Here is a 13,274-nt window from a genome sequence, read left to right on the forward strand (position 1 = left end):
TATTTTTAGTGTGACTCCTCTCAGTTCTCTGTCATCTGAGTCCCCTGACGGATACTCGCCCTATTCGACCTTGGGTCGCCCCGGGGTCAAACCCCCACCTCCGACCCCCATAAGCGCCTCGGTTGAAGCCTCTCCAGAGCTGAGGCGGAAAAGGTGGTTCTCCTTTCCTTTCTTGCACATTTTTTCTGTTATTTTTGTTGTTTTTCTGGTGTTGTGTAACAGAACAATTTTATGTAATTTCTGTGTGTTTGATTGTTGGTGTGATTTCTTGTTTAACATTTTACTTTAATCTGAAGTTTTGTTTCGCTAATTATAATGATAAGTAAGTTTGTCTTTTCAATTTAAATTGTTTATGGGTGTACATAAGATGTTCAATGCGACAATATGAATTGTTTCAGTAAATAATACATTTTCATAAAAAAAAATTAAAATAAACATAAACATGTGAGTTAAGCAGTCAAGTTACTAATTCAAAAGCATAAAAAATGAACCCATTTTCCTTAAAAATAAACTCAATGGTCAACGTGGTCTGTACTGTGCCCCAGGATGCCTTTCCACAAGATGGAAAAGCCCGAACCACTTGCCGTTCCCATGGAAATAGACGGCGAAGAAGAAACAAAGATACCTACCATGGCTGAAGCAAGAGCCAGATTTGATACTACTGACTCAGTCCCACCTAAAAAGGTGTCCAAGATGGAGTTCAAGCCCGTGGCCCCTCAAAAGGTGCCACTGGGACCCAAAAGAGAGCCAATCCCTGTGGAGGAGAGGGATCACAGGGACATTGCCCCTGCGCAGGCTAGAACACCTGAGCAGCCCCTCAGGATCACCAAGAAGAGTCCCTCACCCAGGTGGAGTGAACCTTAGACATAAGCGGCTTCCGGCTTAATGCATGTGCATGAAGTGTTTTTCCCATATTAGCCTGTGCAGTTCGCACAGGCTGATCAAGAACAACACTTTCAGCTCTTATTGGAATTATTGTTTTAAGGAAGTCTCTTTTCAATGAGAATTCAGTTTGAGCGGAAGTTTCGTCTTTGATTAGTCTGTGCAATCTGCACAGGTTAATCTGGGACAACACTGGAACGTACATGCATTAAGTAGCTCAGATGCATGCTGTTCAGTGTCAGATAGTGTATAAGAAATGAAATTTACATGGTAAATATTCTCTAAATGTAGATAAAAAATGCAAAGGAAAAATATATTACAATGCAATAAAATGAATGTGAATGATTTGGCCTAAATCTACCAGAACGATTTAGTTGGCCAGACTGACTTAATTGCTGGCCTTGACTTGAAGGCTGTACATCACAAATGTAGAATTTGTTGCTCATATGTATTGACATTTAAGTGTATCCCACACTAGTCTTAAAACTATAACTTGCCATGTAATTGCATTAGGTTCTAAGGCCATGTTTTTATAAAGCGAATATGTTACCATAGTTACGAACTGCAAGCAGAAGGACCTGTTCAGCAGATCAGCTATGTGTCTGACACAGAATGTGGATATGTCCGTGTGGTGTCCGAAGAGGAACTGGACTTTAGGAGGTTTGTTGCTAGGCAGCATGAGATTGTTGCCATGGACAACTTGCAGAAATTGTTATGGAATGTTCAAGTGTTCTGCATGAAACTTTTGCTATTGACAACTAGAAGACTTGGAATGCTGTGATTGTTATGGAATTGTCATATGTTCTGCATGAAACTGTTACTAAGAACAACTGGACGACTTGGAATGCAGTGATTGTTATGGAATTCTCACATGTTCTGCATGAAACTGTTACTATGGACAACTGGAAGACTTGGAATGCAGTGATTGTTATGGAATTCTCACATGTTCTGCATGAAATTGTTGCTATGAACAACTGGAAGACTTGGAAAGCATTTGTTATGGATTTCTCACATGTTCTGCATGAAATTGTTGCTATGAACAACTGGAAGACTTGAAATGCAGTGATTGTTATGGAATTCTCTAATGTTCTGCATGAAATTGCTGCAGTGACCATGAAAAATAGGAGTGTTTCATGTTGTTGTTGATTTGATACCCTCATTATTCTGTCTTCAAAAGGAATAGAGGCATGCAATTGTTAATCATTAAGACATTGTTTATGACTGAGTGAAAATATCAATTAACAAATGGCTATTGCAGATAACCAAAGAATAATCCCAGAAAAAGCATCCGTGTGTTGTGACTTTGGAATGCTGTTACCATGCTCTAAATGCATGTTTATTGTACCCACTGTGAATTACATGTGTGTCAAATGAAGTGAACGTATATGTCGTGCTTTGTATGACTTTTAAGCAAATGATTTCAGGTTATTATTGAAGGTTTTCCCTCAATTGCATGGAGTCTATTCTGCATGTAACTGTTGGAAGTTGTTGACCAATTGATGATGTTTTTATGATAATGTGCTGACATTTGTAGTTATATTTGTTGAATGTTTTGTCATGTTGAGTGTGTGTATTAGCTTGTTGAAAGTCAGAAACATTGCATTTTAATATGTAAGTTGTTTAGCTAACACAACTGTTATATACTATTTGCATTATAATTTATTATATATAGTTATGCCACATGATATCTGTTGTATTTTCAGAGATTTCTTTTTACAATTAAATCATTTATATTAATAACTATTCTGAAGAATTAGACAAACAATTTGAAAGGGAAGATTATGTACGTACTAGAACTTGCTTTTTTGGTTTCCGAACATGGTCATAAAATAATTTGGTAAATCTTAAAAACATTCATATTGTTGTTGTTGTTTCAGACGTGATGAGCCCACCCGGGCTGTCCCACCTCAACAGATCCCACTTTCTGAAGACGATGAACGGTAAGCTCTTGTTCCATTAAACTCTCAGAATCTATAGCGATGTTACCCCACCCACTCACCTGCTTATTATATACATGTACACATCATAGGTATTTGCTGTTCACAGCCCTTCTTGTAGTAATTGCAAGTTTATATTTATATTTTAATGTTTGATATGTTTTAAATTTATCTTAATAAAAATGTAGTCCATTTAGAAAAAAATCACTATGAAAAAGCCTTTTGGGACAAAACATAACTTAATCAGGCAAAGCAGTGTTGTTTTTCAGTGACTGTTGAATTGGTGATGTTGTGTATGTTTAGTTTTCAAATGTCAAATGTAGCCTTTCATTTGGATATCTGTCTATTAGGTTATTTTCGGAAATACAATTATGATATTAAAATTTAAGGTAATGATCTTGTATGTGTTTTCCGTTTTGTCAGACAAAAACAACTCACTATTAGCAGAAATGGTAGCATTAAAGCAAGATTAAATTGACATTTTGATAAAGTATTTCTAAATTATGGTCAACTTTTAAAATGGAAAAAAAATGTGAAGCTATTTGCTTCATCTGCGATTGTATAAATTCATAACAATTGGGCAGTTTAATTACTTTGTGCACTTAAACCTCTAAAAACAATAGTGTTAGAACAATTCAATACATGTTTATGGATTACATGAACTTGTGTTTAAAAAACAAACAAAACAAAAAACAACTTGTGTTTTAAGTATAATGCTGGTAGTCTAAGTAACAAATATGTATTGGTATATAGTGAGCATGGAACTTACAGATTATAGTTAACAATAATTCAGCTCTTGTTGAACGTTTGCACATCTGTAATGTTGTCAGTAATGATATGTTTGTAAAGGTATGGTCCATATTCATCAACCCATTCTAAGACTAATTGGGCCGTGCTCTGTGAAAAGAGGATTTAATGCGTGTGCGTAAAGTGTCATCCCAGATTAGCTTGTGCAGTCCGCTCAGGCCAATCAGGGACAACACTTTCCGCTTTTATGATATTTTTCAATAAAAGAAAGTCTCTTATTAGCAAAAATCTAGTTTAGGTGGAAATTGTCGTCCCTAGTTAGCCTGTGCGGACTGCATTAGGGATGCCCAATTAGGGATACAGAATAGTCTTAGACGCAATAAAAATACCTGAAAGTTTGCATATATTCAGGATAAAAATGGTGCTTATACCATTAATATCTTGTTTTAAATGAAGAATTATGTAATAAGAATTGCTAACTGCCATGCCAAAATTCTCTTTCAAGTTGTTTCAGAACAGAGCAATTTTAAGAGTAGGTGTAGATTTAAGTCTAAGAATCAGTTTTTGAATATGGGCCTAGGTCAACACTAGCAATTAAAGCATGCTAGAAAAAGTAGTTTTAACCAAACAAATATACTATTGAAAATAACCCTTGAAATATGCATAGCAATGTCTAGGTGTTGCATATATTATGTATCCTGCACCTGCTTCATTTCTCAATGGCATAATTTTCAGCATTAGAAATGCACCACGTAAGGTAGCACCGCCAAAGGCTCCTAAACCCAAAAAGGGAGATAGCTCCGCCTTTGTGCATTTCACGCCCGAAGTGCCCGAGTATTTTAGCGCTCCTGAGTCATCCGACAAATCAGAAACGGAACTGCTTCTTAAGGTTCCGCCAATGGTGAAACCAAAGCCTAAACGCAAAGAAGATTCACCAGAAAGGTGCCGAGTTTGAGTCTGTTTTCTTGATTTAGACGTGAACAAGAGAGTTTTCTTTGTAGTGCTGTTGTTGTGGTTTCTGGTTCTGCATTTGGTGACTGTGTCTACGAAAGGATGACTTGCTTTTTGCTTTGTTTTTTTTTTTACACATTTTAGTTTCTGCCACTTTTCTATCTGCCATATCTGCTTGTCTTAATCTTCAATAAGACTTTTTCAGCCATGGTTTTTGCCAGTGCATTGTTTGTTGAAATTTCCTTGTCTAAATGTTATATGATAATATTTAGGTAATTTGCATGAAAAAAAATAGGAATTTTCGCAGAACATTGTGTGAACTTTTATTTAAAAAGAGCTTTTTGTTTTCTACGAAATATGCTACAACCATTTGTTGCATTTAAAAATATATCTATTCCATGCACAATTTGTTTTGATAAATTAAACTACAGTATTGTATTTTCTTTTTAAGGACAGTGTAAACAAAATCTAGCTTGATTAAACTTACACTTTGTTCATGGACTGTAACCATTTTGTCCATCGTTTTATTTCTAACTTGACCTTGTCCTATTAGGATGCTGAAGTTTGGAGTGGTTTTGTTTGACTTAAACATGTGTATGTTGTCATTTTGTGCTGTGATATATTCCAGTTTGTGCAGTCCATTTAATTATTCCTAGTTGTTGAGGATTGCATTGATTGTTAAAAATTCACGGTATGCTCGAGTTCAAGAAGGGTTTGTCTGGTATGATTTCCCAGAATGCCTGTGATTTTTTTTCTCTTGTATGATTTCCCAGAATGCCTCAGTTAATAATATTTTTTTCTGGTGTGATTTCCCAGAATGCCTCAGTTTAACATATTTTTTTCTGTTGTGATTTCCCAGAATTCTCAAGTGATAAAGGGCAAGATTCTGATATGCCCTGTTGCATGAATGGCAAGAAGGATGTTTTTAATTGGAGTTTCGATTGTTTTTGTTGTGTTGATTTCCATTTTGATTAATTGTGATTTATACTGCACTCTTTTATTGCATAAACATAAAATCTGAAGGTGTTTTTGTATAATAATGATACAAAACTATGATATTGATGGGATTTAGAGGAAATGTGTGAGTTTTGCGCTTCCAGTGTTTTAAGCCTCACAATATAATCTTCTTTGTATTCAAAACTCAAGGAAGTATTTTAAATGTGTATATGTTTTATTCTATAGTCACTATGACATCCAAGAGAAAGGCTATGTTCAGGAGATACACTACGTCTCCGACACTGAACGCGGCACGCTGCGTTTAGTGAATTATTCCACGGAGGAGGATATCGGAAGGTGCGTCATGCATGAATGAACCTCTCGTGTTCACAGATGCATGATGTTTGATATTAAAATACAGATTTTCAAAGATTGAACAAATGAAATTGCCATGTTGATAAGATTGTCTTGGTACCCAAACAGATTTTGAAAACAGATTAAAAAAGAATTCTATGTTAATCAGATGTTTCCTTAATAACTGATAATATGGTGAACAGAAAAAAGGAAATGTGTTTAAAACCATTTATGGTAAATAATTTACTATGCTTATCATTGAAGGTGCAAATGATAATGATAAAGCATATACTAATACAATTAATCACAAAAAAGTTATTTTTGATTTTAAAAACATTTTAATCGTGTTACATGCATAGGCTATGGACAATATATCAATGGCAGAAATAACTTTTGAGGTTTATAACGTTTGTAGGGGAGATGACCTGTTTCCTAAAGTTGAACCACAAATTCCGGCTTCCTTGGAAACTAAATATAAATTATTCAGGTGCAGTATACGCATCCTGCATGAATCCTGTGTGAACAAAATCATTTCTATAAATAGTAATAGTTCTATAAATAGCATAATCATTTTCTAATTTTAGAAATTTACTAAACATAGAAAAAAGTATTTTTAAAGATCATTATTTCCTTAATCAGTAAAAGAAAGTGCATGGATGTATATTTTGAGGAAGACCATGATTTATTGCATATTTAGCAATAATAAGTATAAATTAGCTAGAAAAGTAAACACCAAAAGTGTAAGCATCCTTTAATGTGATTGTAATTTAGATAACTAGCAACTGTAAACAAAATTAAAAAACTTGTCATGCATGCTCAGCACTTGTTAAGTTTAAACATATTTTTGGCAGCATGCTTTAAATAATAAAGGATATAATCAAAAACAAAAGGAATAACTCAAAGTATTTAAGTAAATTTTGTCAAAAGTGAAATTGAATGTTTTAATCAGGCCCCAGAAACCACCGTCTCCAAAAGAAAGGCGGAGGACAAGGAAAACACCTTCACCTCCAAAAGAAAAGTCCAGGTAGAAATGCAAACCCTCCCCCTACAAATAACAGTGCCATGTTTCCAATACGTAATTTGTGTTGGATAAAAGCTGTTGAATTGTTTTTGTATATAATATTTTTTGGTTAAAAATGCTTCAGTACATAATATTATATGGTGGCGCAAATCGAATGTGTTCCTTAGACAGCAGTGATTTTAACATGATAAAATATAGCTGTTTAAGCAATCATTTGAAGCATGTACAGTTGATATTTATAGCTGGCTTATCATATATTTGATGTTGTGGAATAGTGAACACTACTTTCAATGTTGTATAGTGAATTAATTTTTATTTATTCTTAAGCATATTGCTGCTAGAATGTTATACTAGTTAATTTATGGAAATGTTGCACGTTTAAAAAAGCAATGCCAACAAAAAATAGCTTGGTATTGAAGACAAGTATACTATACAGTATAATTTATCTAACCCGAGCATTGATAATTTGAAAACGTATGACAGCTCTAAGAAAAACTCATGGTCCTAGCAAAACTCTTAATACACTGCAACTTTGTTATACCACAGTCCGTTATATTGCGATGTCCAATATCTCGCAAGTCGGCTGTGAACCCCTTTGTTTCGCCAATTTTAATTTTTTTGTTTTATTAGACATTCATAAATCCAGTTTGGTCCAGATTGTTTGCCTTCTTCAGGGAACTTATATCTGTTTGTCAAAAAATGTTTAAGAGATACAACAAGTACATGCTTGCCTGTGGGTTACTTAGTTACCGGTAGACATTGAAACAACAGCTCCAGAGATTTGCATAAAGTCTTATACAAAAATTGTCTTTTTTAAACAGCAAATCAGATACGGATCTTACGAGGGTCCCACCCCCAATAAGACCAAAACCCTTGCGAACCAAAGTAAAGGCTCAGGGACCTAGATATAGACCATTTGAAAGTGAAACAAAAGAAATTAATATACCCTCCTTTACCCCTATGCAACAACAAACATTCTTAACAGAAACTAGATCAAAGGTCATGAAAGTTGTTGATGTTGAAATGCCAGTTGATCACAGAATGTTCGAGACAACTAGAACTGTTCAGGTTCGTCCAACACATCCGCCTAGAGAGGTTTTCAAGCCTGAAGAACTATTGGAAGATGACTTCCAATCCTTATCTGTTGCTGAAAAACAAAAGATCTTCGAAAGTACCAGAGTATTTGAAACCAAAGTGTCCAACAGGGAACCAGATGATGCCATGAAGTCTGTTTCTGTTGATATAAAGTTAAAGGAACAACCTGTCCCACAAACATGGCAGTCGTTCAAGTCCATGAAAACAATGGAATTTAAATCAGTAGCCCCTCTAAAGGTTTCTGTGCAAACACAGAAAACCTTTGAAGTAAAACCAGTCTTACCACCATGGCAAATATACGAGACTAAGACAGTGTTTGAAGCAGAGAACACAAAATTGCAACAGGATACTATTGAGTCAACTAAAACAATTGCTTATCAGCCATTTGAATCTCCCAGGGATGCAAAGGGGATACAACATATGACCTCAGAGGCTGTCCTCCCACAGTGGCGTACCAGTACACCCAAGAAAACACAATGGAAACATGTCGAGTCCACGCAGACCACTCAAACTACTAGGACAGTTGACATAAAGCAATCTGAGCCTGAAGTACAGAGAACATTGGAAAAGCAATCTAAGTCTGTAGTTCAGAGAACATTTGAGCCAAACAAGACAACAAGATCGTCTGACTTAAAGCAACCAAAGCCTAAAGAGCAAAAAACTATTGAGTCTAAGAAAACAACATGGTCAGTGGACTTGCAACAGCCACAGATTCAAGATCAGAGAATGTTTGAGTCGAAGAAGACATTGAATCTTCAGCCAGTAGAGAAAGATACTTTTGAAACTAAGAAAACTATTGAACTTCAGGGAGAAACATCCCCTGATGAGTATGCAGTTTCATTTGAGATTCCTGAAGTGAAGCAGAATGAGAGAAGGATAAGTAGAAGAACCAGAGAAACATACACCACCAAGACAAGATCAGCATCAGAAACTAGAGTTGTTTATGTCGATGGCACATCAGAAGATTCTGACGCAACCTACTTCAAGAAAACTGTCATGATTAAAAAGATACCCCCACCCACTCCTGATAAGTTTATCATTAAGACTAACGGACTTTCCCGTAAAGTGACAAAGTCCAAACGCGTAAGGGTCAGGAAACAAAAGAAAGTTAAAAGTTCCACTTACAAAGAAGTCCCCTATGTCTCTGGGCCTTTATCTTATGTGGTTCCCGAACGCAAGGATGTTTTATTGGCTGCAGAGGCTTGGAGCAGGTAACCAATCTCTGTGATGCTTCAGAAATGGGTCATGTGACTTTGTGTGTTGCTATGGGGTTATGTGATATAGTGTGTTGGTATGGGGATATTTGACTAAGTGTTTTGCTGTTTGGATATTTTACTAAGTGTGTTGCTAATGGAATACATGTATGTTACTTAGGGTGTTGCTATGGCAATATGTGACTTTGTATGACAGGAGATCTTTAAATTTGATTTGTAATGTTTTGATGTGTAGATATTGGGGAAATAGTAATAAAAAGGTGGAAAGTAATGTTTCTACCACGTTGCAAGTGATTTGTGATGTTTGAGGAATGTGTTTTGATGTGTAAATTATAGTTTGGGCAAGGCTCATAGTAAGGGTCATGGTGGCTTTGACCACAATTTCAAAGTTGTGTTTTTGTTTGTTCCATAATTTATGTGAGTTTGATGCTTGAGGTATGTGATTGAAAAATGTTTCTGGTACTTTAACAAAGAAGGTTTTTGGAATTGTTTTTTGTGGTTGAGCAATCAGCATTGTAGCAATATTGCGAAAATAAGAACCTACAAAATGAAAAAAGATTTATGTAAATGAATGTTAAATAAATGTATATTTATTTCTGATAAAATTTAAAATGTAATTATGTCTTCAAGACTACTGGAAAGTTTATATTATTTAAATGCTTGGAATGTTATTCGTTGGTTCGTTGTTGCTTTTGTACAAAATGACTTTGTGATAATTGTGTTACGAAAACTACACCAGGTGGTTGCAGTCTTGTTCTGAAAATATGTCAAAGACAATTGGTAACAACTTAGTTTTTTCTGGTTTTCATAAAATTAATGAATAATCTTAAATTGTAAAAAGGATTGCCTTAATTTTGGTGAGAATGTTGTATGTTTTTTGCCAACAACATGTAAAACAATATGTTGTTTTGTACTATTCATTGACACATTATGATTATGGTTCTTCAAATGATTGTGAATTGTGGATAAGGTAGTGTAATTTTGTCTAAACTAACATGACTTTTTTAGATTGATTTTGTATAAGGTTTAGTTGAAGTTTAAATATTTAAATATTGACTTCTTGTGAAGTGATCTTTTCACCTAGTGGATTTAAATTTATCTTAGTTGATGTTGTCTGTCCCTAGTACATGTCTTACTAGGAACCAAGCAACACCAAATACCCCACAAAAGCACTCCTTTGCATACACCATGGCTTACATAACGATGAGCTTTACAAATGATATTTCGTGGAACTTTTCAGCGTAACCATCTCTCGGCTGTCAATTATTGTGCATGGCTAAGCTTGTCTTGGACTGTATTTGCCTTTTTAAAAGCTTTTTAGCTCGTCTGAGCCCCAAGTGCTTCAGGATCCTCTTGTTATGATGTTCAACTTTCATAAATCTCTACATTTACTATCTTTTAAAATTACGTATGTTTTTTATTCCTGAATTAGTTTATACACATGTGAAAACTGAAACTTAGTGTTCATTTTTAACATTTGTTATATATCATATAAACTTTCTATATATTTTGGTTTGAACTCTATGTTACCAAGATCTGACTTAACACATTCAGGTCTAAGAAAGTAACACCCATGGCCATGTATTTGCCACCTGTGCCCAGGAATGTCATGGATACCACAAGGTCAAGGTCTAAAGTTTATTGCAATCTCCATTTTGTGCCCTTCTGAAATGCAGACTTCTCACGTTTTTATCCATAGTTTGTTAACTCCTTTTTCATATTGATATGACATTGTTTATAGTTTTTTTTTGCCCACTTCATTATTTTCTGTGATTTTAGTGTATTATTATTTTACTATCAAGTAATTAGAAATGAGATCTGAATTATTCTTTACATTGAATAAAATAAATACATTTGCATTTTCTTACACATCCTTTTATGTATTGATTTTTCTCTATATCTTGCTTCATGGAACTGGTGTTATTTTATTTTAAGCAATGCATAGACGATGACTTTTGTCAAATAAACCATTATAATAATAATCTTATAAAATGCATCTGCAAGTGATTACATTATTTTGCAAATAATTATGTGTCCACTGACTTTTCCCTTTTGTGTTTTCTTGTGAATTTGAACCGTAAATCTCATGTCCAATGTTTGAACTGCTTGCTGGTATGTAGTGGTCCTTTACACACTTCCCTAAATTAATTTTGGAAAGTGATTCATGTTGGACTAATCTGGTTATTATATAAATAGATAAACATAAATAGTTTAACTTGATGTAAATTAATTTATGTAAGAAACTTGATCAATACATGATAAATACATTTGTTACAATTTGTATTTATAGTAATGTAGAATACATTTTAGTCTATAATAATTATATGTCCATGTAATTTATTCATGAACTCATCCAATTACTACCTACTCTTGTTTTGGCCCATATAAAATTTATGGTCATTTTTATCATTGTCAAACTGTTCCATATCTTTTTGAAGACAGGAAAATTAACCTTGGATGTAATGTTTCCTCAGCTGTTTACAAAGAAACACAAAATTGTTTCCTATGTCACGAAATGACATTACAATACACATTGGCGTGACCTATGTCATGGAATGATATTCCAATGCACATTGGTGTGTTACCTATTCAAATTCATGTTGGTGTGTAACCTACATTGGTGTGTAACCTACAGGGATGTAGACCATGAGAGCGCTGTTCGGGAGTATATCCGCCGAGAGGGGGAGGCCCCAGCGCCCGAGGACCTGTACCACAAGAACAAGGAACTGCCTCCAGTGTTCCGTACTGAGATCAAGAACATGATCAACCTGAAAGAGAACGAGCCCATACACTTCGAGTGCAAGCTTGTTCCCATTGGAGACCCACATATGAAGGTCGAGTGGTTCAAGGACGGACAGCCACTGCAGTTTGGTAGGTCTTCATAAGTGACTTCACCAAATCATTGTTTAACCCCTCAAATTTCCATTCAACAAGTTGTTGTGCGTTATACATTGATACAATGTAATTCTAAGTGCAGTTTGTTGCGAGTTATACATTGATACAAAATTAATCTGAGTGCTAATTTGTGAAGCATTTATTGTGCTATCCTGAATATTCATAATTGACATCATGTTTGGCAGTTAATGATCGGATGGCTTTATACATGGTTGCTCCTCATACATGTTAAAGTATGGGTGTTTTTTTTTTTTGTCGTTGCTTAAGTAAATATGTTTCATTTATGCTTTTGTTAACCTGTATGATCTATTATTTATTTTATTTTAACCTGATCTGGCCAAAATTGCTAGTTTATTAAAACATTTATAGCATATATCTGCATTGATGGTGTTCGAATTTTAAAAAACAGCACTGATTTGCATCAACAATGTGCATTATCCATTCAGAAAGCAGGCTTAACCCTTTCAGCGCTGGAACCGAATTTTAAAGGCCTTTGCAAACAGCTTGGATCTAGATGAGACGCCACTGAATGTGGCGTCTCATCAGGATCCAAACTGTTTGCTATTCTGATAGTATTCTTTGAAAAAAAATCGAAGAAAATGCTTATTTTAGAAATTTAGCAGACGTCAAATTACCCAGCATGCAAAGGGTTAACGTAAAAGTTGAAACATTCCCACGTTTATTTCAGGCCACCGTTACAAACCGAGCCACGAGTTCGGGTTCGTGTCTCTGGATATCCTATACATGTACCCAGAGGACTCTGGTGTGTACACCTGCCGGGCAACCAACGAGTTCGGTACCGCGGAGACCGTGTGTGAGGTCAGGTGCAAAGGTCGTAGGTCCATCATCATGGACTCCCAGCTGCCAGGAGAGGGCGCCCTGCGGCTGCAGGAAATGGAGGAGATCAGGAGAAGGTATTCTAGTTCAGGCTTTTTACTGGCGTATATATTGGTCTGTTCAACGGACCCATCCCCAAGTTGAAAATGAAAGCCAAATTTAATTTGTTAAATATGATATTGTCTGTATAATTTTAAATATTATAAAGAGTTATGAAACTTCCCAATCCCGAAATTGCATTTTTCCCAACATGCAAGGAAAATGCATGCAGTGTTGTATTAGGATCAAATGATTGGTAGAAAATAAAATCGGCTCCAATCCCTTCAGTACATTTATTTTCTATCAGATTGTTAGTTTTGATTTTGGGTAAAAGGAGGGAAAAGGGAAAAAACAACCAAAATGGAC

The 13,274-nt window shown here is 35.2% G+C and overlaps 1 protein-coding gene across 1 annotated transcript in view; it reads left to right on the plus strand.

The window, feature by feature from the left end:
* The window catches only part of LOC127849279 (titin-like), a 215,281-nt gene that overhangs the window by 115,296 nt on the left and 86,711 nt on the right, over positions 1 to 13,274 (plus strand). The window contains 10 exon segments of the mRNA XM_052381996.1: positions 10 to 153; positions 546 to 848; positions 1,438 to 1,542; positions 2,760 to 2,822; positions 4,302 to 4,508; positions 5,700 to 5,810; positions 6,223 to 6,294; positions 6,757 to 6,831; positions 11,773 to 12,008; positions 12,721 to 12,946. Coding sequence (XP_052237956.1) covers positions 10 to 153; positions 546 to 848; positions 1,438 to 1,542; positions 2,760 to 2,822; positions 4,302 to 4,508; positions 5,700 to 5,810; positions 6,223 to 6,294; positions 6,757 to 6,831; positions 11,773 to 12,008; positions 12,721 to 12,946 — 1,542 coding nt within the window.

Source organism: Dreissena polymorpha, chromosome 10, assembly GCF_020536995.1.
Source record: "Dreissena polymorpha isolate Duluth1 chromosome 10, UMN_Dpol_1.0, whole genome shotgun sequence".
Taxonomy (NCBI): Eukaryota; Metazoa; Mollusca; class Bivalvia; order Myida; family Dreissenidae; genus Dreissena; species Dreissena polymorpha.